The sequence below is a fragment of the Dromaius novaehollandiae genome, chromosome 7 (genome assembly GCF_036370855.1).
Source record: "Dromaius novaehollandiae isolate bDroNov1 chromosome 7, bDroNov1.hap1, whole genome shotgun sequence".
Lineage (NCBI taxonomy): Eukaryota > Metazoa > Chordata > Aves > Casuariiformes > Dromaiidae > Dromaius > Dromaius novaehollandiae.
In genome coordinates this window covers 2756132-2782064 of record NC_088104.1, presented here as the reverse complement: position 1 = coordinate 2782064, position 25933 = coordinate 2756132, and the positions used below count along the sequence as shown (strand labels likewise).

The 25933-nt window shown below is 40.8% G+C and overlaps 2 protein-coding genes across 6 annotated transcripts in view; both read left to right on the top strand.

Moving 5' to 3' along the window:
* The first annotated feature begins 1271 nt into the window (after positions 1 to 1271).
* TNFAIP6 (TNF alpha induced protein 6) lies at positions 1272 to 17288 on the top strand. The gene is made up of 6 exons (XM_026097576.2): positions 1272 to 1522; positions 8699 to 8836; positions 10183 to 10344; positions 12994 to 13222; positions 14241 to 14281; positions 16164 to 17288. The coding sequence occupies exons 1-6, from the start codon at positions 1429 to 1431 to the stop codon at positions 16325 to 16327; spliced, it is 828 nt and encodes a 275-aa protein (XP_025953361.1). The 5' UTR covers positions 1272 to 1428; the 3' UTR covers positions 16328 to 17288.
* A 3487-nt stretch (positions 17289 to 20775) lies between these two features.
* The window catches only part of RIF1 (replication timing regulatory factor 1), a 36871-nt gene continuing 31713 nt past the window's right edge, over positions 20776 to 25933 (top strand). For 2 of the 5 annotated variants that reach the window (XM_064514548.1, XM_064514546.1), the window contains exons 1-5: positions 20776 to 21017; positions 22200 to 22278; positions 22974 to 23070; positions 25083 to 25213; positions 25649 to 25743. In XM_064514548.1, the coding sequence (XP_064370618.1) occupies positions 20911 to 21017; positions 22200 to 22278; positions 22974 to 23070; positions 25083 to 25213; positions 25649 to 25743 (509 nt within the window). In that variant the 5' untranslated portion in view covers positions 20776 to 20910. Of the gene's footprint in view, positions 21018 to 22199; positions 22279 to 22973; positions 23071 to 25082; positions 25214 to 25648; positions 25744 to 25933 lie in introns of those variants that run through there. The other 3 variants (XM_064514550.1, XM_064514547.1, XM_064514549.1) reach the window with 2 other exon arrangements.

Here is a 25933-nt window from a genome sequence, read left to right as displayed (position 1 = left end):
CACCTGAGCTTCATCAGGAGTGAGATGACATACATATATTGTACAGCTACTGCTGCACACCAAAGGTTCAAACCTGAATGTGTAAAGCATTCATATGCACCACAGGAATGTACATTTAGGTGAACTTTACCAGAAGAACTGGTTTGCTCTCTCTAGTGAGTGCTGAACAAGATAGGTCGAGACACTGGTATTTTGGTGCAAGTTGCCTCGCTCTTCTGTCTGATGCAGTGGAAAGGCTTTCGACTCCACTTCCCCGCAGCTTTCCTCTCCCCCTTAGCATCTCTGTGTGTTGTCGGTGGGAGGAATAAATGTGTGTGTGTGGATATGATGCAGCTATGTGTTCATTACCTTATATGAAACTTGGAGTGGTGAAGAATCTCTTCCTCCGTGACGCAGCAGATGTTTATGTAAAATATTTCTGAGTATGCACAGAGTCCTCCATCCTTTCATTTTCATTTTTGCTTTTCATTTATTTTAACTTGATTGTCTCTTGATCATGCTCATGGTCATAAGCACATCTTTCTCCACAGCTCCTGACTTGGAAATTACAGAGGTTATCAGAACTGGAGAGCAGAGTCCTCCAATGGCGGCTCAGGAGTGTGGAGCAGCAGATAATTTTCCATACTCTCATCCTTATTCCTTTCTACTCTCCCACTCATCCCACTCATCACAAGGAATAGCTGCAGAATTCACTTTCAGCCAGAAGGGAAGACAGGCAGACAGCTGTCATGCTATGAATCAGGATCCTAAAATGTGGTTTGGAGGGAAAGATTTTAGCTTTAGTTCCCACTCACATAACAAAGAGCATCTGTTTTTGGCACTTGCAGTTTTGTGCTGTTCTTGAAAAACTTAGGAGTTTGACTTGCAATTACAGATTTTGTGTGAGGAAACTGAATTCAAATATCCAAGGCAAAATGTTGTCCTGACATTTTTTAACTGATCAGGTCACTATGAAGTTAAATTCAAATTATCTATGAAAGAATAGAATGTTTAAATGAGAATGTGAAGTAGTATGCGTGATTCTCTTCAATCCTGTAAATCGTGTGAGTAGAAACATTACATGCAGCTACATTGGTTATTAGTTTTACTGCTCTATGGAATTTGAAGACAGTGAGTGCTGAAGAATGAACAGACTTTGGCTTGAAAAGTTTTCATGTGTGCTCCGGTAGTTAGGGATGGAATGATTCCTTGGACACACTGGGAATCAAGAAAGCCAAAAGTGAGTCACATGGACGAATACAGACCTCACATTTAATTGTATAATAATACTACAGCAAGCACAATTGGAGCAGCCTTGCTGACCTCACAGCTGAAAGCACTATTTAAGATCTGGCTACCAGATGTTCCAACAGAATCTAGCCAGCTGCTAGCAGAGGTTACCCTGAGTGTTTTAACAGAGAATATTTACAGCCTAATAGTTCGGAAGAGATGATTGCACTAATTTTCTTTTCTGTCCTGCTGTGGGACAAGGCTGAAGCATGGGGATTCAAGGACGGAGTGCTGCATAACTCTATTTGGTTAGGTAAGAAAGAATTTCATCATGAATGTTTTTCTGCAAAAATCACTGTGTTTCTCTAATAATATAAAGATGAACCTCCAGGAATATAAAACCATGCATTAAAAGAAGCAAAATCCTGCACTGAAATTGGTTATCATTTATCTGGTTAATGCCTGTAAGTTTTGTCCTTACAATCTTACTGTTTTTACTATTTATCTGATGTGCAGGAAAACGTAGTAAAGGAATATTTTGTCTGAATGTATTTGCTTAAGCATGAAGTTAAGTGAAAGCAGTATTGAATATTAGTTCCTTCTAATGAAGGAAAGAAGAGTATGAAAAGAAACATTTGCCACAGGAATGAATTAGTTTCTGCATGAACATACTTCAGATGCCTGGGGTCCCACATATGAAACTAAATGATCTGGAAATAATAGCAGTAATATTTCCTAGGTTTCTAGGAAAATACAGAAATGTATATGTTTTGGCCATTCGTTTGTTCACATCATTAAATAGTGGAGAAAAAAATTCCAAAGGGGCTATACAAAACGCTGTGGCAATAGTTTCTTATACCCCAAGTGCATTTAAATAGCTCTTAGAGTTCTTTCAGAGTTCTCTATTATTCTCCAATACAACAACAACAAAGAATCAAAACATTCCCATAAAATACGACAAAAGAAATATATGCAATGAGTGCTCTGTTTTAGAGACAAATATTTATAGACTCCTTTATTGTCTCTGGAATATTGCATATTTCTTTATGAATTTTAAGGAATTGCCATAGCCAGAACTCATTTCTGTATTGCTCAGATGTTTCATGAAGAATTGAGACCATGCTCTATTAGCTGGTATAACAACCACATGAATCTAAGTCCTCCTCAGAGGACCTTGTAAGCTAAAAGGAATGTGAATGAGAAGGAAATTGATCTGTAGTATTTTCCAGTTAATTGCACATTTTTAATTACTTCCCTTTCCTTCTAAACTTGGAGCGTGCCTGCTGTGTCCTGTAGTTACTGAAGGTGTTCAGATAGAAGGGAGCTCTGAGGGAGGATAGTTTGGCACCTTCTTGCACCACCACAAGGAGGAAGTAGTCAAAAAAGGATGACAGAGAAGAGGCTCGTGTGAGAAATGGCAAAGCCTGTATTCTTGGCTGGAGTAGCAGTAAGGAGACACAGAAGATAAATAGGACTGAAGCTGTGTTAAGCCCTGATAGTAGGGACAGAAAAGTCAAATTTGCTATAGTTTGTGATGGGTATTCCCATACAGAAAGTATGTGGTCAGAGCAGTGGGCAAAGGGATATGCTGAGCCAGGCCTCCTGTTTATCACTAGTTTGTACAGGTTGTCTCTGCACAAGTAAAGAGTACTTGGCTGTGGCACAGGTCGGGTCTGCATTTAGCTGTTTGCACGCTTCTTGGCACGGTTTTCATCTCTGCCAGCCAGTGGTCTACTGAAGAGTGCCCGAGCGGCAAGAGCAGGGCCAGGACGATGCAGGAGGCAATGTGGATGAGGCCCCCCGACGTAGGGAAAGGGAGTTCAGCCACACGGCACACCAGTTGCGCTCATGGCCAGAGAACGGGAGCTGGGCATTTTATTGGCAAATACTGGCATATCCATGTGACTACTGCTGCCAGTGCTGCCCTGGCTGTGGCCTTTAGGGGCTTCTGCAACATAAACGTGACCTGGTGATGATACTAATCATTTAAGTGGTTGCACTTCATAGGACATGAGGTCCTTTTGCATATTAAAAAAAAGTTCAAATTCCTTAAAAGCAAAGAACAGAGTGTTAACTGGAATGAATAATAAAATAATGGTTTGCTACACCTTTAGCGTTTACCATGTGAGTAAATAAAAATGAAGGACAAAGGTAAAAATTTGACTTGCTGCAAATAAATAAATACATGCAAAATCTGGAAGCACAGTGTATAACTTTCAAATAATCACTCTGCTTTCACAGCTCCAGGACTCCATTGGAACACCTTTAAAAATGCACTATTTATTCTAAGTACTGCAATAAAATTACTGTAACAAAAACCAAGTTGCAGTTAATTAAATTAGCAATGGAATTCAGTGCAATTATATAAAAATGAAGAAAAATTTGGTGAAATCACAGCCATCCACTTTATACATCTTTGCATTAAAAAAAACCCTGTAATTTGAACAATAAAAGGAGTAAATCCAATCTCATACTAACTGTGCACAAGCATTAAAGCAAGACCCTCTCCCCAGGATAAAACCTAGGAATGCGCAGTGACTTTTGAACTTTGCTTATCTTCTCTTCTTCTGATAAAGCACCCTCAAGACCAGAGTGAAAATGAAGGGAGTTTTCCATTTTACCTTTTTTCCTCAACAAACTATTAGAACAAATATTAAGTCTTCAGTTAAGGTCAGGCTAGAAATGTTCATGTCTTTTACCTTATTTCTGTAGTAGAAAACATCTTCTGTTTTCTCACAAAATACAAAATCCTGATGCAGCTGAATATTCCTTTTAATGTCTTTCTTGTTTAAATGGAATATTATTGGGGCTCATTTTTGAAAGAAGCACATTATAACCACAGGTTTATTATAAACTGATGAGAGGATCAGAGCAATCTTGCCCGAATATGCTCGCAGTCTTCTAATTCTAGTGCTGATTCTTACTTCCCCAAAACAGGAGTTTCCCAGGGCAGCAGGAGCTCAGGATCAGTAAAGGGCCAGGGCTCCGCTGCCTGCTTTGCTTGTGCAGCCCCCTGGAAAGCAGGCAGGCTGGATACGGCTGCCCTGCTGAGGGGAGGGTCAGGACAGGGAGCACGAGCATCCCTGGCAGTCAGCAGTCACCAGACCATGCCAGCAGAAATAAACACCAGATTTCCTAGGTGTCCCAAGTCCCAGCTCTACCCTTCCTTGGGGGCCTTTCCCTTCCAGTGGCAAGAGTAGGTAATCCTCATTCCTAGTCCTTGGGGCAACTGAATTTGCTCTTGGCTTCACTGCTGAGAAATACTGAGTCAGGGCTGAACTTCTCATAATCTTGAGTAGATACGGTGTGAACAATTCATCCACTGAGGACAGTGGAGTTACATGGGGTGATATTTTTGCTAGGAATGAGAAAGAGAGAATGGGCTAACTTCTGACAGCAACAGAAAATAACATAAGGAATTTTTTAAAAATTGCGTCAGGTGGATTCTTCATCAAGAAAATTACTCTGTTCTCCGCGACTTAAAAGAACCCCCATACTCATCAAGAGCAGTGGGTGCAAGAACATTGAATTTTCACTTGACAGTTTGGGCTATGTTTACAAGGAAATGTGTAAATAGAGAATATGAATTTTATTAATGGTGTTTCATCCCGCTGAACAGAGTTGATCACAAACTATTTGCAGTGAACAGTTAAAACTATTTCTAGGAAGAGAGGAAAGGACAGAGAGCTAAGAAATTAAGTGGTCTTGCAAAAATACTTAACAGCATGGACTGCCAGGGAAAAGTCAACGATGGCGTTAAAGGACTGAAGACACAACCAAGCCCTGCTCCCAAGCCCTACTGTCAGCACCTTTGCCACTCAAGGCATCCGCTTAGATCAGTCCCTGGAGTCCCTGTGGTGTCCATGACAGATGCAGCACACCACAATGCACAGCTGAACAACTGGGAGCAGATGGGGAACATTCCCTCCAAGAGAAGCCCCAGCAAGTCATGACTGAGCTGGCACCACAGAGACAGGGAAATGGGGCTGTTCTAGGCCTCTGGACTTTCCTAAGGTGATGTCGAAATATCAGTCAGCAGCAGGGCCCAGGATACGTATTTCATGATCCAAACTGTCTGGGGGTAGATGTACCCTTCCCTGTGTGTATGGCCTAAGCCTGTCATATAAGTATAGTATATAGTGTATAGAGTATAGTGAGGAAGTCCCCACTCTTGTGTGCAGAATTTTGTTCCCATTCACACGCCACGTGTCAGTGAGGTGTAGGGACCATGCCCACGCTGTTGGGCCATACCTACACCATTCAGTGGAGTACTCTGAGGGTGACCGTGAGTTACCAGAGACCTGTGCCAGCAACTTTACACGGCAACACCCCACTTTGAAGTTGAATACTTCTGTTTGTCCTTTATTATATAACCATGTGTCATGCATATTGATGGAACTTTATTAGGCCAAATCTCATATTTTTTGTCCTTGTGCAGAAGAGGTTGGCTGCATTTTAATATCACCTACTGCTGTGGGTGACTCGAGGGTCACTCTTCTCACAGAATCCTGCTGTCTCTGGACTTCAAGGAGAAATTTTAAGAAATATGAGCTGGAAGGAACATGTCCTGTCAGCCCTGTAAGCCATGTTCTTTTGTGTAAGAACCAGAGGAAGAAGTGGGTAGAGAAATCCCTGAGAGGCCAGCCCCAATATACAGATTTTCAAGCAGATAAGGAAGAGTCTAGTTGGAAGTTCTTGCAAGGAGGGCTAATGCTAGCCAGTGAGTCAATTGAGGTTGCTCCTCCACAGTTTGAGTCCAAGGAGTTGGACACTAAGTAAATTTTTCAAGTATTTCAAAGCCATTATTATTGTCCAGGAAGAGGAGATTTTGGAGAGGTCAGATACTCTGGTAGCAGCTTTCAAGCAGTGTTCTCCATCAGAGAAGATGCCCAGCTGCAGCGGGGACACGCCGTACTCTCTAGTGCCAGACCCTTGGTATATGAATGGCACATACATACAGTGGTAGGCATGTGCTTGCGCTTGCAAGTAAAAGCAAAATTTGATTCAGGTTTGTCTACACAGCCATGATCTTGCCTCCATAATGACTAATAGTAATTTGTGCATGTCTGTGTTCATGTATGGCTGTGAATGTGTGTATATATATGTATGTATGTATGTAAATATATATTTTTAGATATATGTATGACGCTTTGACCTAGGTATGTTTTTGTAGCTTATCATTCTGCACAGTCCCTAATGTAGTTATGATGGGAAAAAAATGCCTGTGAAAGATCTGATCAATTAGTTAGGATATGCGCCTCTTAGGGAATACTGAGTCATTAAACTGTGACGCACTGATCCAGCAGCAAATGTCCAAGGTCGGCGGAGTGTATGTGCATGGTGTATCCTTCCAAGAGCTACTTTTATCAAGTTACAAAGGAGTAACAGAGATACAGATTGGCGATTGGTCTCAGCAGGGTGATACCAACCACCAAGACACTGCATGAAAACTCAGTGTTGCTGCTATCAGTATAGCAGCCCTTGCAAAAACTATGAAGGGCAAACCTTTCCAGCAATATTCTGGAAAACAGGACAGTGATGTCCTGACATTTTAGCATCAATAAATAGGGATAGATACCTCTTGAAGGATAAGATTTGAAAACACTATTACCAGGAGAGAAAGTCAGAGAAATTTGAGACAACTGCAAATGATAAGTTTTTACAGTCAGCTGCAAGTCTAAACCATTGGTGATTCCCTCTGAATGCTAGGTGTTACATCCAGTGCTTTTCCAGGAAGGGAGCAGAGTGGGTCTTGCAAAAATAGCTGCCAGAACTATGGGAGCTTTTATCAGCAACTGTCACTTAAAATAAGCTTTAAGACTGCTTTTACTTCAGCAGTGACTGATCACCTTTGCCGCCCAAGAAAGCCTGGAATGAACTGCCTCTTCCCCTTTGACTCAGCGTAGGTGGGACAGCTTGGCTAATCTCAGCAGAGCTGCAGTAATCAATAATCTCATTTCCAGGTTGTCCCCTGAGTGTGCAGTGAGGCTATTTTGTGTATTACTTTCTTAATATTCAGATTTTCAATTCATGCATACTGAATTTAATATAATTATGCTGTAAGGAAACAGTGACTAGATATATCAGGCTAAAAATGATAGATCATTATGTGAGTGAGCAATAATACTTTCTACAAATGAAATTTTGATTTAAAAAGATTTTTTTGAACATACCGTATATTATTGCATAGCTGTTTGTTATTATGACTGTTCTTTGCACTGGAACTACCTTGGCTTCTTAGAAAGCTGTTTCCACACAATATATGTTATTCTTTGACCATGCCAGTGACACTTCTGGCAATGTTACAGTGAGAACTCTCAGTCTTCTGAGACTACTGTCAGCAATATCATTTACTTCATTGGGAGTGAGTCCAGTGACTGTGGGTCCAAAAACTACATTGGCAGACGTCATTCTGTATCTAATAAAGGATCTCACCATAGCTAACCACAATTCAGTGGTTAACATTTTTATAAGTATCCTAACATAGCCAAAACTACTAAGTAGAATCAGTAGAACAGAGAGCCATTAGAAGAGACATTCTTTTTTTCCCATGGTGCAAATAACTACTATAAAAAAATGCTTCCTGTTTTGCTTCTTTTCTCAATTATGTTGCTTAATGATAGCTGCAGACAACCATTTTTCTCTGATTTTACGGAATATAAAAAAAATCTTAAAAATCCACCATTCAGATTAGACTTGCACATTGGTATAGAGACAGATTTCTGTACATATGGCATCAAACAAGTGAAACAAGATTATAAAACTTCTCAGTACTGTAATAGTACTGACAGTTTCTAGTTTTCCCTGCAAAGCTGCTGTATATTGGACTTTGAACAGCAAAAAAAAGATATATGAAGAAAATGTATTAAATTTCTGTGTAGCAAAAATATCAGCCAACAATTGTTCTGGTCTTTGTGAGACAAGTGCAGATATTTGCATTTTATTCCCTTTAATTTTTGCCTGTCTTCTATCCAACTAGCTCTCATTTAACTTCTCTGGAGATTCAAAACAAAGCTCTGATTCATCTTACAAAAGCACTTGAAGTTATATCCAAAAGTATGCTGTAATAGCAATCCAGAAGGAGCTTCCCTGGACTTTGATACGGTCCCACAGATCCAGTGATACTGAACCAGCTGATTGTTCCCATAACTGCTTTCTGAGTAATCCTATGGGACTCCTTCCCTGTGTTTGTTGATTTTCTGGTTTTCAAAAGCTTGCCCCAAACTCTGACCAGCTCTTGCTCAGAAACTTCTCCCAAACAGAAATATACCTTTGTGTTGCATATTTTCCTGACACTTCCCAAATAATGCAGCTACTAGCAGAACATCTTTCTGTTCTCACCTGGATGGTAGCCCAAGGTGAAGGTCTTGGGAAACTGCTGAAGCTGTGAGACTTGACGTCCTCCAAGAAGGTAGGTCAGCTGGGATCCCATAGTCTGCATTCCAGAAGTAAAGCAATACTGAACTTGTTTGTTGCTTTGATCCCCCAGAACGAGCAGCTGGAGTGTATCACAGGGAGTCACGCACCGGAAAGTATCAGCTCACCTATGCAGAAGCAAAAGCCGTCTGTGAGTACGAAGGAGGACATCTAGCCACCTATCAGCAGCTGGAGGCAGCAAGAAAAATAGGTTTGAAAAAAATAGCTGTTCGCATTTCATGTTGCTCATTGTGTTGCCAGTCTCTCATTTTCATGAGTGTTATGAATCTTGTGGAACTTACAAACTCCCTGGATTTTTGCCTGAGTTGCACACAGTGTCTCCCCACAGTAACAGAGCATGGCTGTGCTAGCTACGGAGCTGTCAGGGAAAACATCAGGACATGGCGCTCAGCAGCCCTGAGCTCTGCACGCGACACTCCTGGAAGCAGTAACACAAAGGGGAGAGCCGTATTCCTCAGCTGGGAAGCAGTGGTACCTGCCCAGCGCCCTCCTGCCATGCTGCAGCAGGGGCACAGCAGGGGCCTGCAGGGCAGGGCATTTGTCCCTAGTGAGCTTTCTTAGAAAATGAGAGTTGTTCTTTTTCACATAAGCAGTCAAGGTGTTTTCATAATGTTTATTTGAGCCTCGTTTGGTCTAAGAAAGAGTGGTTGGTGTGCTCGGAAAGAAAAAGCCGATCTCGGCGAGGACACTACTGTATTTCTGTTTGATTCCTGTTGAGAAATGATTAATTCATTCAGAGCATTAGGAAAACAATGGAAAATATCCTCCACTCTAGAAATATGCAGGCTACGCTGCTGAGTCACAAGCTGGCACTCAGCACCAGCACACATATAAAAAGGGTACTTTTGTCTCTTCTGACTAGCTCTCAGTCCTGGCACGCCACAAGTATGTTCTAGTTTGTCTCCGTGAAACCATGGAATTGGTCTCTACCAGACAGTGAATAACAGCGCATTCTTTGGCTATTGTTTCTAAGTTCCCAGCCACACAATGCATTAACAGGATCTTTTTGTTTTGTAAGAAAATACATATTTTAGGTATTTAAATTTAAACTGTAAGCATTTTAAGTGAATATTTTGTTTCCTTAGCTGTCTTCTGTCTATAGTATTTTGTTCGCCCTCAGAACTTAATACTGCAGACTCTTAGATGAGATATGATTGAATAAATTTGTATGGCTTTAAAAGGGAAAGAAAGAACACAATTTATTCACTTACATGATTAATCCAATATATAATTTGATTACAAACGCTGGTACAGTATTTAAAACTCACCACCCTGGAGACTATATAGTCCATCTGCATTTGATTTTTGTTTTCAAATGACAAACCAATAATCATACTGTGGAGAACATAATACATCCTGTGTTTAAAATCATCCACTCAAAAGACTGTTTCTTCCTTATAGTACAATTTCTATTAGACCAATGACATCTAAGTCATTGATCAGCTGGAGTGAGTCATTATTTATTTGAATAAAAAGTGAAGTTTCTTGCCTAGGATTAATTTATCACATCTGTGCCTCATTTTCTCCCCATCTCAGGTTTCCATGTGTGTGCAGCTGGCTGGATGGCAAAGGGCAGAGTTGGTTATCCCATAGTAAAAGCTGGACCCAACTGTGGCTTTGGGAAGACTGGCATTGTTGATTACGGGATTCGCCTCAACAGAAGTGAGAGATGGGATGCCTACTGCTACAACCCTAACGGTGTGTTTAAAAAGAACCCATTGCTCCTTAGTTTTGAGAATGCGGCTACACGGCATGATGTCTGGCTGTGCAAAGGCACCCAGACGCTCAGTGATAATTACCCCTTTGCTGGCCTTTTACATTTTTTCTCAATTTGGAAACAAAAAATCAATAGAATTACTTTTTGCAGTTCTGAGTCTTCTAGTTGCAAACTGCTGATAAAAATTGGAAAAAAACCATGTGAGTTCAGCAAATAAAATCCAGAGAAGTTCTCCAGATTGTTTTGTGTTTGGTAAAGTTCTAAAAAATTCTAAAAAATTAGAATTTGCTCAAATCCAAGTTGGGGAATTTCTTTGTGTTCCTTTTACTAGCCTGACATTTGTGGAGGAAGGCTAGCTATAATTAAATGCTGCAAAGGTAAGCATGTGTGTTTTTACTTACATGGAAGACCTTAAAGGGCTGCAGATGTTGCAGGAACAGTATCACCTTGCTGGTGAACTGCCAGTATGGGGAGTCTATGGAAGTGAAAACATCATCTGAGAATCTGGCTTCTAAGGCTAGATGCGACTATCCAGATGATCTATATGAATTCTTACCAAAAGAGATAGACTGTAGGCTATGGTTTTAAATACAAACTAGGAAGTTACACTCTTCAGTTGTTTTATTCCTTTATTATCAACACAATCCTGGAGGAAAGCAGAGGTGTGTGTGCAACTGCTGTTTAACATCTCTCTAATGCATATCTAGAGATATGAACAAAAATAGAGCGTTATGACATAGGAACTATTTTCCAGGTATTTTGCCTATGAAGACATATAATGTTTACCTGTCTTCCTACTCATGAGACCTTCTTTCTCTTGCCTGTGATAGAAAACTCTTGAAAATGTATGCTCTGTCTGAGACTGAAACACGCACAGATATAGCTCCCAGCAGTGTGTGTGTGTGTGTGTGTGTGTGTGCGCACGCACGCGCGCGTGTGCCTGTAACTAGATGGAGAACAGTGGATCTCTGAAGCAGATTGAGAGAAGTGATTCAAACACGAGTGCCAAGACCTCATGGATATGGGGCATGTCTCTTCTCCTGGGGAGGGTGAAACAGGTTGTTCGTGCCCTGTATAGCTACATGTGGGCTGTTGCTGCTGCTCGAGCTAGTTGGCTGAGTCTAGCCAGAGTAGCCCCACATGACACTGCAGGTGACTGAAATATGAACGTGGCCACTGCTCAGTTTATCTTGCAATCCTCCATGTAGCAGGAAAGATGCAAAAAGTGGGCACCATAAAGAAAAGAGAAGCTTAACTTTGTGCTCTGCCTTGCACTCCTGCTCCTCCAAGTGTACTAGCCTGCATGGGAGAGCCAGGAATTGGAGTTGTCCATGATGTCTGTACAGCTGTGCACATTTTGTTTGTGCTTACAGGGTTTGAGCTTGTTTATGTTAGCTGGGCAGTTGTTAACCAAATAGCTCTGCGGGGTGGGACTCTCACAGATGTTCAGCATACAAAGAAAACTGTGAGAGAGACTACTGCATTCATTACTGCGTTTAAATGGTCAGCCCAGCTTTCTCCTTTGTCAGCCCTCTCTTCTGGGATGAAAGGTGATTACTTCGCAAATGCGTTGGATGGAGGACAAAAGGAAACCAGAACTGCCTACACTCAGAAGGTGGCCTGAGCCTCTTCCATCATAGGGATATGTAATCATGCTCCATGGCAGTCTGCTTCAAAACCTGGCAGTTTTGTCTGTTTGCAGGTGGGAAACCATAGCCTGGGGAGGCAAAATTGAATCGATTGAATTGAGCCTGTGCTCTTCTCAGAGATGCTAAATATGTCCAGCAAATTGTGAAACTACTTACGTGTTTGAGATCAGATCCATCCTACCTGTGTTGTGGTGCTGAAAAATACAGGACTTGTAGACAGTGTGCAAACTAAGAGGGTTATTCCCATTATTCAGCTTAAGGCTCCTAACACATGTGCCCTGAATCACCCTTGGAAAGTACCTACCTCTCCCATAGATCTGAACTTAGGGAGCTATGACAAGGTTCAAGTCAGGCAATGTGAGGCCCCCAAATCAATTGGTCCCACCGACAAGGTAAGGCTCAAATGGGCACAGAATCTAACGGGAATGTGTGCTTTTCTTCCCAAAGGAGACCTTCCAAAGGGAGGAGAAGAGCTGCAGCAATAAAAGCAGTGCAGCAAAATAAATGTAGTCACTAACCCCTATAGGGTTTTTGGAGAAGACACACTTTAAAGAGGTATTTGGAGAAAAAAGGATGAAAGTGAATGTGAGGGCAACTTACAAGAACAGCTGTAAAGCTTACAGTTTGACAGAGTCAGAAACCTGAAATGCCTTTATATAAAGCCCTTAGCTCTGGCCCAAAGTCCACTGAAGTCAATGAAAGCTTTTCCTCTGAGTTCAGTGAGTTTTGGATCGTGCCTCATTTCCAAAGTGAGCGTCCCAAAAGTGAGGAGGAACTTTCCTAAGTGAGCTCCGGAAAGCTAGGAATGACTGACATTTCTTCTGAATGCTGAGTGCTTAAATATATGAACAGTGATATTTCTCTGGGTGTTCCTACGTGATTTTCTACAAAAGATCTACTGGGTCAGAGTGCACAAGGAATTAAAACATGGCCATATCCAAAATGAATACTTGAACTCTGATGTTTTTATTTTTCTCTTAGGAAAAGAGTGTGGTGGAATCTTCACAGATTCAAAACATGTTTTTAAGTCACCAGGCTACCCAAATGAGTATGAAAATGAGCAAATTTGCTACTGGCATATTAGAGTAAAGTATGGACAACGGATTCATCTACAATTTCTGGAGTTTGATGTTGAAGATGACACTGCTTGTATGGCTGATTTCTTGGAAGTCTATGATAGCTATGATGATATCAATGGCTTTGTGGGCAGGTAAAGTAATTCCAGCTTTAATAAGAAAATACTCAAATATTTTAAAAAATTTTCAACCATAATACTTAAGAAAAACTGTCTCTCCAGACAATTTTCTTTACTAAAATTAACACAGATCTGTAAAGCACTTTTGAAAATTATGCTTTGCCCTTTTCTGCTTTGTTAAATCACATGGAAAAGATCTGCAACACTTTTTAGTTAGCTGCTTATTTTTAAATGAGTCTTCTATTATTTTGCAGGAAGAACCAGCAATCTCAAATAACATTTTGTATTTGCTGTAATTGAAGGGAGGAAGGAGAGGTGTTAAACTATTAGCAAAATTGTATTTAATTCAAGTTATTATTAGCCACAGAAGTGAAATATTTGTAAGAAAATCAGAACAGAACAAGTGTTATATATCTTCTTCTAACATTTAAAGTAGTTTCCCTCTTCTTTGCTTAATTCTCACTTTCTTTTATTTAATATTATCTTTTTGCTTGTTCTTTAGCAGTCAAATTTTTAGTATGAAGTGTGTCAATTTTCTAGTGTAACAAATAAACTAGAAAAAGTGATAAAAACACTTCCTTATTCCTGCCACTTTTCATATCCTCTCTACAAATCATGTGTAGCAAAGCAAGGGTATATTCCATTTGTTTCTCCTTTAGAGATCATTTTAAATATTTTTCTTGATGAAGTTCTTGCTTTCTCAGTTTTGGGCCATTATTCCTTGCCTTAATGCTGTGTAAAATAGTGTTTTCTTGTTTTACAACATTGACTTCCTGCTTATATTGAAAATTCTGTTTCCTGCAGCTTTCCATCCCCTAAACCTTACTATAATGAGAAAAATCCTTGAGTGAATTGCTTTAACATATAGAAAATCACATAGACTGAACACCTACAACCAATTTAACCCCATGAACCACAGCTCTCTCAAAGGAGAGTACAGCCTGAGAGTCACTATTGTCAGTGTAGGTCCCCACGTAACAGGGATATGGCATATTTGCTGTGTCAGTCATAACCATTTATAATTTTTTTTCAGGTTCTGTGGAGATGAGTTGCCAGATGATATCATTAGCACAGGTAATATTATTTCCACTTTTTGTGGTGAAAAGCCCAAATCATCTCTTCTCCCTACTTTCTAAGTCACAGCCAGTATGTCATAAGCCAGTGTACTCTTCCATCACCATAGTTACTTTTAAATAAGTGTAAAAGAAAAAAAAGTCTAGTTAGAAAAATAATCAGGGAAGGATCTACTCACCAAGTTTTCTTGTTTTCATAGCAAGGATTGCAAGAACATTGCCAAAGCTGGATATAGAAAGTATTTTGTATGTATGTATAAACAGCAGTCCAAGGTCTGAGTCTATACAAATGAAAGCCACTTTTACCTCTCTTTGCTCAAGTATTGCAAAGTTGCTGTAGCAAAGAAGTCAGTGCAGGCTAATCATACAAGGAAGTAGTCGTGTTCCCTAGGGAACGTGTATAGTCTGGTGCAGGAACTCATATTACCACACTTCCAGTGTCTCCAGTACGTAAACCTGCAGAATTCATAATGGTTTTACCATCTATGGATGGATGATCTCAGGGATGAATTGACAGTGCTGCAGATGCAAACAGGCCTCACATATCTGGACGTGCCTGTCATACTGTGCTGCACTGGCTCACGCAGTGACCCTTCATTCCTACATTTTACCAGGCTATGATCTCAGAGCCTGCCTGCATATGTGTTACATTGTTAGTGTTTTCTTCCTTACCTGGATGATCCCTGATTAAGCAAGGAGAGACTATTAACCAAACATAGACTCTTGCTGAGAGGCTCCTAAATGTGCCACAGTGCCAGAATCACAACCCTGACTGCGAATACAGCACAGTCTCAAGCAGAGGTACATAATCTAAGGAGGAATCACTGGCATCAGAAGAAATACTTTTTAGAATGAGGCATCATTTTAATCACCTGAAAACTATGAGCATTGCCATTTGTTTGCAAATAATTCTGTTTTCAGTCTCTTTAGTCTCTAGCAATAAAATTATCCTAAAGTAATTCTAAAGAAGTAGAACTGAAAATAAAGCAGTTTTCCCCTCCTTAAATATTTAAAAGAGCCAGGGAAAATACATTACAATGGAGAGAGAACATTACCATGTGCAAAAAGAAGAAAATAAAATAAAATTAACGGGAATGGGAATGAAATCATGGTGAAAGAAATAGAATGTAAACAAAACAGAATAAAGGAAAATGTGTTTGTCAGGCCAGATTATGCCACTCTTTTTCATAATGAACAATGTATCATTCCATACACAGTTTGTTGGATTACTCCATGCAAATAAAGAGGGCAGAATCTGAAAAATACTTGCTGTGCTCTCATGGTTAAGACATGGAAAATGGGATTCTACCCAGCTCCAGTGCAGTTTTCTTGTTTGACATGGGACAAATCCTGAGCTAAAGCTAATCTAAGCTTTGACTTTTGCTTTGCTTTCTGTGCTCACAGCCCACAGCTCTAAGCAGCAGAAAGAGAAGAGAAAAGCTGAATTGTCCTGTGCCTGCTCTCCCCGTTTACACTGGCCTGGCAGAGATGAACAGATGACAGTCATGGGAGAGTGATGTAGCAACCTCACCCCTGTGTCACCTAGAGCTGCCTGAGGCTCCATGCCTATTTCATGAGCCTGAGTGTTTTCTTTTCTTAAATCGGGGTGACTGCCTAAGTCGAGCAAGTCCAAAATGAGCCTAGTTTTTCACAGGGCTGAAAGGCCTATTCTCAGCTCAGAGGTGAACAGACCAGGTGGATCGTTCTGCAGACCTCAGTGTTTCAGATTCCCCAGTATGTCCCATCCATGCCGCGGCATAGAGACTCCCTCCTGGAGACCCAGGTGCCTGAGAGAAGCAAGAGAGCAATGTAAAAATAAGTGAAATATCATGTTTTTATGCCATCCAAAAATGTAATCCTTGTTTTTCTTTTTCTTGTCCTAGGAAATGTTATGACCTTGAAGTTTTTGACAGATGCCTCAGTGACAGCTGGTGGTTTTCAAATTAGATATGTTACTATGGACATGCCTTCAAAATCAGGTGACGGAAAGAATACAACTTCCCACGGAAAAACAAACTTTTTATCTGGAAAATTTGGTATTATGTGAGCAGATTAGCAAGGTATAATCATTAAGAAACATGTTTTAGGACCCAGTTCAGATATCTGTTGCTTCAGATAAGACAGAGACATACAGTCATTTTCTTCATATCTTTCTGACTTTTTTTTTTCTGCCTTATATAAGTTTTTTTAATAAAGTAGAATAGGAAATAAATTATAAAAGGTGCTTACATAAATAATGGAAGACTATTTTTAGATTACAAGGATTGTATAAAACCAAAGGACTCATCGTTACCAAAGATTTTTAAATTATTTTTCTATATGAACTGTTCCTTTTCCTTATTTCTTGCTCCACTTGAACAAATATTTTGTGTGACAGATGTTTCTTTTTAAAAAAAATTAATTTGGTCTTCTTATTTTTCTTGATTTCTACATATTTATTTTTGGATTCTTGATTTATTTCTTCCTGTTCTCTACACTATTCTTTTTTTTTTAAATTAACTCATTTCCCTGAACCCAAAAGGCCATTTGAGTAAACTCCTTTTTAAGATACATAGATTCATCTTGTGGGTGGCCTAATAGCCACCTATGTAATTGTCTGAAGTCAGAAGATTATAAAGCAGCGTGAAAAGCACGGAATCAATTATATTACCATCATAATTTTGTTGCGAGATAAATTAAAAACTACTCAATCAATTTTGTCAGGGTTTCCTCATCCAGAGAAGAGATGCTCAAACATTTAACTTCTCTGATTTCACTCAGTAAAGAATCAAATTAAAAACTCTGTAATGGTAAGAAAACTGGTGATATGAAGCATCAGGAGAAATTATTTACTGACTACCAGCACATCTGTTTATAAGATACTGTCAAGATGCTATATGTTGTTTACACAGGCTTTAAGACTGTACTATTTTGAACTGATAAACATAAATCATTCTCCATATGTTTTTAACTTCAGTTTAAATTCCTCAGTCTGAAGTGTCATTAAAGCTACCTCTGTTTTAACCTTGTCCAGAGTTTCCGGTGACTGCTTTTTTATTTTTGCGAAAATTTTCAGATTTTTTATCACTTTTCTTAATTTAAAAAAGTAAATAAGTTTTGAGAGAGTTTTTTTTCTATACTGAAAATTTTCCTCACCCCAAACCAGCTGAAATCTAGTGCCCATTGAGCATCTTCCTGTGAATTTTTTGGTCTGGCACTTTGTGAATTCCCCAGAAAGAGTTTTGTACAATAGGAGGAGAATCTTAAGCTAATCAGTCCTGTCTTTGCTTTACAACATTTTCATTCTCAGTACTTTAAATTGTTTTCAGCTTTGAGCTTTTATTGTTTTAATTTCACTTGGAATATGATTTTGTTTTCTAGTTTAAACAACAGTGTAGATAGCAGATGGCTGGATCAACACACACACAATTTCACTTGCGTAGGTAATGGTGACAGGGCTGGCACATCTCTCTCTTAGCTGCTGAGTAAATAGTGTAGCAGTAAGTCATGACACCATACCACTGGGGAGAAGAGAGGTTTCATTCTTTTAATAAGACACCATATTCTGTTGTAAACATACTACAGTTTTTTTTTCTGGTTTAGTTTGATATTCTGCCAATGAGCTCATGGCGTTTAATATCTTCTGCTTTGACTAGTCCCTCACATGATACTTATCTCTGAAGATAGGTATCTGAAGATACCTGCTCACATTGCAGTCTTGTTTCTATACTCTTGATACTTGCCTAGAAATACTGTATCTGACATCTCTTCAAAATTTTTACTCATGTATGGGGAGAATGACCACTCTTTGTCCAGGCCTTCCCCACCTCCGTTAGTTTCCTTGTTAGTTCAAGGAAATGTATTTTATTTTCTGCTTTTGCAGTAGCCAGCTTTGTGCTTCTCTATGAGAGCAGACCTGAAGCTCAAGCTGCAAGGGTTCAAGACCAGCTTTTGCTGGGTAACCTGACTCCCCTGGTACTCGCAGGAGAACATCTTAGCTATTGCTGAGTTTTAGACCGTGATTGAGGCCATACTTACCTGCTATGTATCTGGCTTTGATCTTCCATCTCTGTAGGAAAATCAACTGATTAAGGTTGAATCTTGCCTATAAGGCAGCCTGCCAGTGGGATATTCAGGCAGGCAGGCAGGTCTCAGACAAGGTTTGCCTGCTCAAAGGCAAATATGGGTATAAGCACTGGGTTTCAGGAATACTTTGCTTTCATGCTGTTCCCAGGACTAGCTGACCCAGGCGGGAATATGAACATGATTACATTGTTGCCAGTAAGTGTCACTGTATTTTTTACAAACAAATAAATAATATGTATTTTTAAATACAGGAAATATTTCTTCTGGGGAAATTCAGATCTTTGGTGTACATGAAAAGTGACAGTGTTTTATACACTCCACTCTGGTTATCTACACTTACCCTTGACTATACTGACATTCCTGTATCGTTCTTTTATCCTTCTCAAATACACTCCAAAATACAATTTCAAATTGCATAACAATGGAAAAGGATGAATTAAGGATCCTGCTAGCAGAAGTTATTGACATTTTTCACATTTTTGAGACATATAAGGAGCAGTGGTAATGACAGGAAAATGGAGAATCAGAAAATCTGACATCTGGAATCTCCTTAAAGTGGGCAGAATACTATAGGTAAAATGCTAAATATCTTAAAAGATTCCCAGTTTTACTGGAAAACAGTATCACAGCTAGAACTGCAGCTACTCTCTCTTTCATTTCAAATACTCTATTCATGCTTCATCCTAATGGGAGGAAACAAAGTTCATATCACTATGTTTAAGGGAATCAAGCTGCACCTAAGATCAACTGGTATTTTTTAATCCTGCCACCTGGTGGACTGAAAAAAAGCTATTCACATGTTCCTGTGAATGTTTCTCTCTAAAATCAGCAGAAGTATTTAGCAACAAGAAGCAAAAAGTCTGGAGAGGACTGTTAGTGTTTTATTTATGGCCTGGGGTTCTTTTGGACTGAGAAGCAACAGGTCTTAAATTGTAACGGAGCAGAAGCAAAACCTGTACAGGAAACATCTACATGTCTAGAAAACCCTCCTGGGACAGTCAGTGGAGTAACATCATTTTAAGAGTTACTTTACAGAACAGACTCCAGATAAGTGTGTCAGAAACCACTACAAAGCCCTGCAGGTGATGAAGAAGGACGACTGAGCAGTTGGTGTAACTGTTAAGGCCTATTTTTATCCCTGAGAAACAAGGTTCCTCTGCACATCCAATTTACTGCCACAGAACTTGAGTTATTTCGTATTACATCCACAAACGCTCTTGATATAAATTATTTCACACACTCGTCGATAACTCTTGTCGCTTTTCTGTGAATTTACCATGATACGGAATGAATCGTCCCTAATAGGTGCTAATGTCTCCTCACCCTGAATCAACTGTTGTGCATCTGCAGAGTCCTACCCTGGGGTGCAAATTTCCTGTTTGTCTGCGTGCCCCCTGCCCTTCCCCGCCACCCAGCACCGGCTCCCTGCTAGCACCGCTTTTAACGCTGCCCTTGCTCAAGTTGACACAGGGAGCCCGATGCTAAAATCCAGGATTTTTGAGCCCAGTGTGCCATAGGAGAGACAGTCTCGGAGGCTGATCAAGCACCTGGAGTCTCAGCCACAGGGACCACACTGACCGCAGGTGAAAAACACCAGCTTTCAGTCACTTTCATGCAATGCTTTATCGCGCAGTCCTACAGGGGAGCTTAAAAACTCAGTGGAAACGTGCCAGGGCACTTTTTGTTAAACTAGCTCTTTTCTGCTTTCTAGAATCCCAGTCCCTCCTGCAGCTGCGGGGGGAGCTCGGCCTCTCCACGGCTGTCCCAGAGACAACCAGAAGCGGCTGTGCTGCTACCCCGTGATCCCGCTTCACAGTCCTCATCCGCCTAGCTAGGTCTCAAGGAACTTTAGGTTTCCGTGGCGCGGAAGCACAAGCCTAACACCCAAGCAGCTCTGGAAAAACCAAGAGATCACTTCTCAGTTACAAACATATATGATTTGCAGATCGAATGCGCCTCTGTGAATGACGCGAGGGCTGAATGCCCGCTCTGAGAGGTGACAGGAGCGGCAGCCAGTCACACACCAGGCCACTCGCTTTAAAAATGGTAATAATAAAAGCGCAGAGTCAGACAAGGCTCGGACTGTGTTTGAGCACCTCGAGCCGAGAGGGCCCGGCAGGCGGTCACTAGAGGAGGACCGCAGAGCGGAGCTGAGGTAAGAGCAGCAGCGCGCCCCGCGCGGCCGCCGACCGTTGGGGCTGGGCAGGCGCCCCTCCCCCTCCCCCTGCCCCGCCTCCCGGGGCGGCCGCGACCAATCGGCGGCGGAGGAGGGGCCCGGCGTGGGGCGGGGCCCGAAAGGCGCGGGAAGCGATCCATCGCTCCGCGCTCCGCGGCGCGCGGGCAGAGACACGTGGTGCGGTGGGCGGGCGGGCGCCGCTCGATGTCCTCCCGGCTCGGCCGCCGGCCCTGCCTCCTCGCGCCCCCATTGGCTCCGGCGAGCGCAGCCCGGATCCGCGCGGCCGCGTCCCGCGCGCCGCCATCTTAGCCCGGGAGACGGCGCGGGGCGTGCGGCGGCTGCGGCACGGGGCTTCCCCCCCCTTCCCGCCCCCCCCCGCCGCCGCCGCCATGAGCGCGCCCGCCGCCGGCTCCAGCCTGCTGCCCCTACTGGAGACCCTGGAGGACCCGGCCGCGCCGCCGGGGGACCTCACCGACGCGCACCTCACCGTCGCCAAGTGAGCGCGGCCGCGGGGGGGAGGGAAGGGGGGCGGCGGCGCCAGCCGGGCCTCGGCCCCCTCCTGCGCCGAGGGGCCCGGCCGGGCCTGGCGCGGCCTCCTGCGCCGGCGGAGGGGAGCGGAGCGGCGGCTGGAGCTGGCGGGGCAGCGCGGAGCCCTGGGGGCCCTTCCCTGCCGCCCATGGGGGTGGGCGAGCGCGGGGGGCGAAGCAGAAACTTCCTCCAGGCGGAAGGAGAAAAACCAACTTACTTTATAGTGTTCTGGTTAGAACTGCTAGAATTGTTTTTTTCTCCCAGTTTTGGAGTGACCGTGTGTCCTCTCAGTTACTTTTTTTTCCCCTAAAGGTACCTGTTAACCCCCAGGTCCCACTTTTATCAGGGTCCTTCACATCTGTTAGCGTGTGCAAGGGCATTATTATCGCTTGCCACGAGCATCTGCCTTGAGTCCCTGTCTTCCTCCTTTCTAGTAGCTTCTTAAGCCATAAGTGCTCAGGTATCAGTGATTCTGCTCACTGTATAACAGTTTGCAGGTTTCTAGTAAAACTGGCCAGAACTAATGCCCCAACTTGGGGATCATACCAGAACAGCAGGAAACTTCTCAGGTTGTCTCTTGGTGATTACAGTGTTAAGCCTGTTTCTTGCAATGTGAAACTGGTTATTAACACTTTATCGGGAAACACAAGCTCTCCTATATAGATGTTCTTCAGACATGTGGGGAGTTTCCACTGTTAGCTGGGAAAGCAGAATCCTTCTACTGTCAGGGACCTGCATTCTAAAGCTTTTTTTGAGTTATGTGCTTTTAGCTTGTTATATTGCTGTGTAAACTGTATTTAATTTTCAGTAGCCACAGAAAGTTTGCCCATTAACTTGTGATGTTTTTATCAAAGATGAGAAAAGATGAAAACCCTTATGTCTTTTATGTTCCATACACAAAATGGGTCATTAGTCATTTTACTTTCTCTAATATATTAGGATATATGTGCATTAAAAATACTGTTTAACTTTTATGGCAGACTAATTATGTGGTGATTAGTGGCTTTGTCCTTTTCCTTTTTAAGGGAAAAAACTGTTCTATAACCACTATTTTTAGACCAGTTAATGGATTGTGTATAAAAGGAAACGTATGTTGATACCACATTTAACTTTTGTGAATATTGCTTATTTTCCTCTCTGCTCCTTGAAGTCGCTTGACTGGTGAGGATGGCAAAGAATTCACTGCAGAAGTCAGAAGACACTTTTCCCGACTTTGCAAGGTGTTGAAGGTATGTCTTTTCCATTAAATTTTCTGCAGTTTATTTTAATGAACAAACCAAAGGTGTGTTTAAGTGGTCATGATACCTGGCCAGTCTAAGACTTGAATTTGAATTCGTGTAATGCTAATTTGAACTAGTGACATGGTAGTAACGCTTTGTTGGTAAATTGTTTCCTTTGTGTTATAGAAATTAGTATAGAGAAATAAATTTGAGAGTCTTGGATGAGTTCATGCTGTGTTGTGCAGTCAAATTTAATTTTCCAGAAAAGGCACAGTGTGTTCTGCCTGTCCTTAGAAACACTTCGGAGAATTGGAATATGAAGTAAATCTCAAGGGATTTGGAATGTAAAGGCTGTTGTTCTAGCCACTTTTTTTTTAAAAAAAAAGTCCTGTTGTAGATATTTAATAACAATTGGAGAGTTAGGTAGTAGTACATGCACAGAAAAGTAGTAAAGGATTTCTGATGTTTAGCACATACTTAAGTAAAGATGTCTAAATTACAGAGAGTAAAAATGTCTTGAGAACCCCAAATTCTTTCAGTAATTTGGGTTGTATAAATAGGGATGGCTTTATTATACCAGTGTATCTTCCATCAAGCATTCCGTTTTGACAGCTCTCTTCATTAAGCAGAAGTGTTGGAATTAAGACAGTTAAAACCTTATAGCCACTTCTGTGACTTGAGACTTTAATAATTTATTTTTTCAGGCACACATTTCTAGTCAAAACTCGGAGCTAAGTAATGCAGCATTACAGGCCTTAGGATTTTGTGTTTTTAATTCGAAGATTACATCTGAGTTATCTGGTAAGCAAACTAAAACTTTCACATGTTTGGTGGTTAAAAAAATATAGCAGAGCTCTTTCTGTATTTCTTTGTTACCATATACTTTAGTTTTGATTAAGTTTACAGTTCCCAAGTGGTCCAGTAGTTTTGTTTTATCTCTAGCATTAAGCAATGTGAGCTTATTTCACTAATTTCATTTTGTGCAATAAATTGTAATATGTTTCCATGCTGCTACACTAATACTATTGTACTAATTTCCAATTTCAGTAAACACTTTGGTAGCATTTAGGTCCTGTAATTTGTTTTTGTGGAATTAGTAATGAAAAAAGATGCCAAAATGGAAAAAGAATGGACACTTTTTGTTTGTGGAATGCAGGGAGCTGTAGTATTGTGTTTGAGTGGTTTTTTTTTTTACCCCTTACTTGGTGGTTCTACCTTGTCACATTGGCACGGTCTCTTAAATGTGCTGGTAAAGTCTTTCAAATTAAACTAATTTAAAGTAATCCAAAACTTCATGGCCTAAATTGCTAGAAAGCGCTAAACCCTTTTAACAACAAGTTTTGCTGCTGAGAACTTGAGGGTATGCATCAAAGGTTTTTTTTGTTTGTTTGTTTGGTTTTTTAAGATTTTTTGTTAATGGAGGAGAGCTAATGTCTAAGTTGGCTGATCTTCAGAAGGTGCCTGTTCCATGTTCCATTGGTCAGGCATATCCATTTGCAGTAAAAGCCATTCTGTCGGATGGCCTGCGATCTTTGTGTGCACACCCTTAGCTTTAGTGGGTGGTAGATATGCAGGTTGTGCAGTAGTGAAAGGTGGTTAAGCTAAGATTGCCTTTCATGGGCACACAAAGACAAGCAGTGTAATTCAGCTGTTGCTGGTACCTTGATGGTGACTCAGCCTACAGTGGCTGTCAAGAAGAAGAATGACAAATAGCATACTGTCTGTTTCCCCGCCTCTGGTGAGTGCTGAATGGTTTTGGACAAATGCACTAGAATGATCTTTAGCAGATGAAAAACTTAACTCAGGCAAGACTGAACAACATCCTATGGATGGATGTGCAGACCGAATTTTTTCTCGCGTGTTTGAAAGGACACTGCCATTCTGCTTATTGAAGCTGATTCTTTGCCTCAATTTTTCTACTGTTTCCTGAAGAATGTATTCTGCTTCCCTCGTACTCAAACTTCCTGATTTCCTGTGGAAATGAGGCATCTATCACAATGTCTGTGTAGTCCCTTTCTTCTCTCCCATAATTTTTTTTTTTTAAGCAGTTGGTCAATTGCAGTCAATTTGGTAGAGAACTTGAGGTTTCAGAGATATTTAAGTCCTGAAAATAGGTTGACAGGTGGTTGGGGCAAGAACTGTACGTAACTCTGAGGAAGGGGCTATATGTGAACTTATGCTTCTGAGATACTGAGATCACTTACGCAGGAAACCCAAATTTGGAAGAAATCAGGCTTTATTCAGTCTGAATTTCAAAGAAATAGATGACTTCCCTGTCTGTCTTCCTAGTTGCATTTAAGTGCTTTGTTTATCTTACTCATTCTTTTGTGTAACCAGCTTGCTGTTACCTCTGTTCGAGCTTTGCTGCCTTTTTTAATGATAAAACCTCTTGTAGTCCTTAAAATGAATTTTTTGTGTCAGCATAGCAGTGAAATTAACTGGACAAAATGCTGCTGAATTCACTTGAAATCCAGAAAGTTTTAAAAAATCAAATACTTAATCTTTAGCTTTTTTTTTAAGATAACATTCTTTGTTTTATGTTTTTTTGCTTATAATGATACTGTAGATATATACATACTATTGACATATTATGTCAATACTTTTTGCGCATTCTTGCTAATTATTTTGAAAGGAATTTACAAAAATTGCTGAAGAGTAGTGTTTAAGGCATTAAATCATAACTTTTGGGAGCTTTAGTTGCATGGATCTTCTTGCTTTAGTATTTGTTAGCTGAGCAAAATGACCTGAAACTTGCTAAGAAGTTGATTAGAATTACACAAACAGAATTTGAGTACTATGCATTCTGCTTTCAGCAACGGAAGTACAAGAGTTGCTTTCAACAGTGAACAGCATTGCTGTAAAAACTTCAGACAAAAACACTCGCACTCGAGCACTTTGGGTCATCTCTAAGCAGACGTTTCCTTCTAAAATTGTTGGAAAGGAGGTAAGTTTCTTAGGTTTGTTTTCCTTTTTTTTTCTTCTACCCCTTGTTTCCAAAGAAAATGAGGTTTAATGCAAGTTCATGGTCACTCTCCACCTAGTAGCTTTTGAGTCTGAAGGCCATTTTCCCTCAAATTTGACAGGCAAGTAGAGGGTTCAATTATATTAAGTTCTTAGAAAATTTTTAAGCATGGATAGCTACAGAAAGAAAAAGTTCACAAATTATTGCTCCACTTGAGGGAAAAGCTGCAACATTTAGACCCCAGTGAAGCTGCATAGGAGAGAAACATTACAAATGCTCTAGTTTTCTCAGATTTGTAATCTTAACTGGATCCAGGATAATCCAATCACAGTCAGGCAAAACCAGATTTCAGAATTCCTACTGCTTATGGAAATACTCATATTTAATACAATGCTTGCCCTCATATTGTTTCCTCAGGTGTCCAGCATCATTTCTACACTGGAAACAATACTTACTAAAGGAGATGTACATTCTATGGTGGTTGAATATGAAGCACTGAATGTTGTTATACGGTACGTGCACTGCAACATTTAATGTTTAAAATAAGTGCTTAGTTTTTTGAAAAACTATTGGAACAATCTTAGTGACCTTAAATATTCTGATGATAAATATTTGGAATGATCTTCGGATTGTTAACTACATTCGATTTTTTTTTTCTGTAATATTTTGTATTACGGTCAGCTCAATAGAGTGATATTGTGT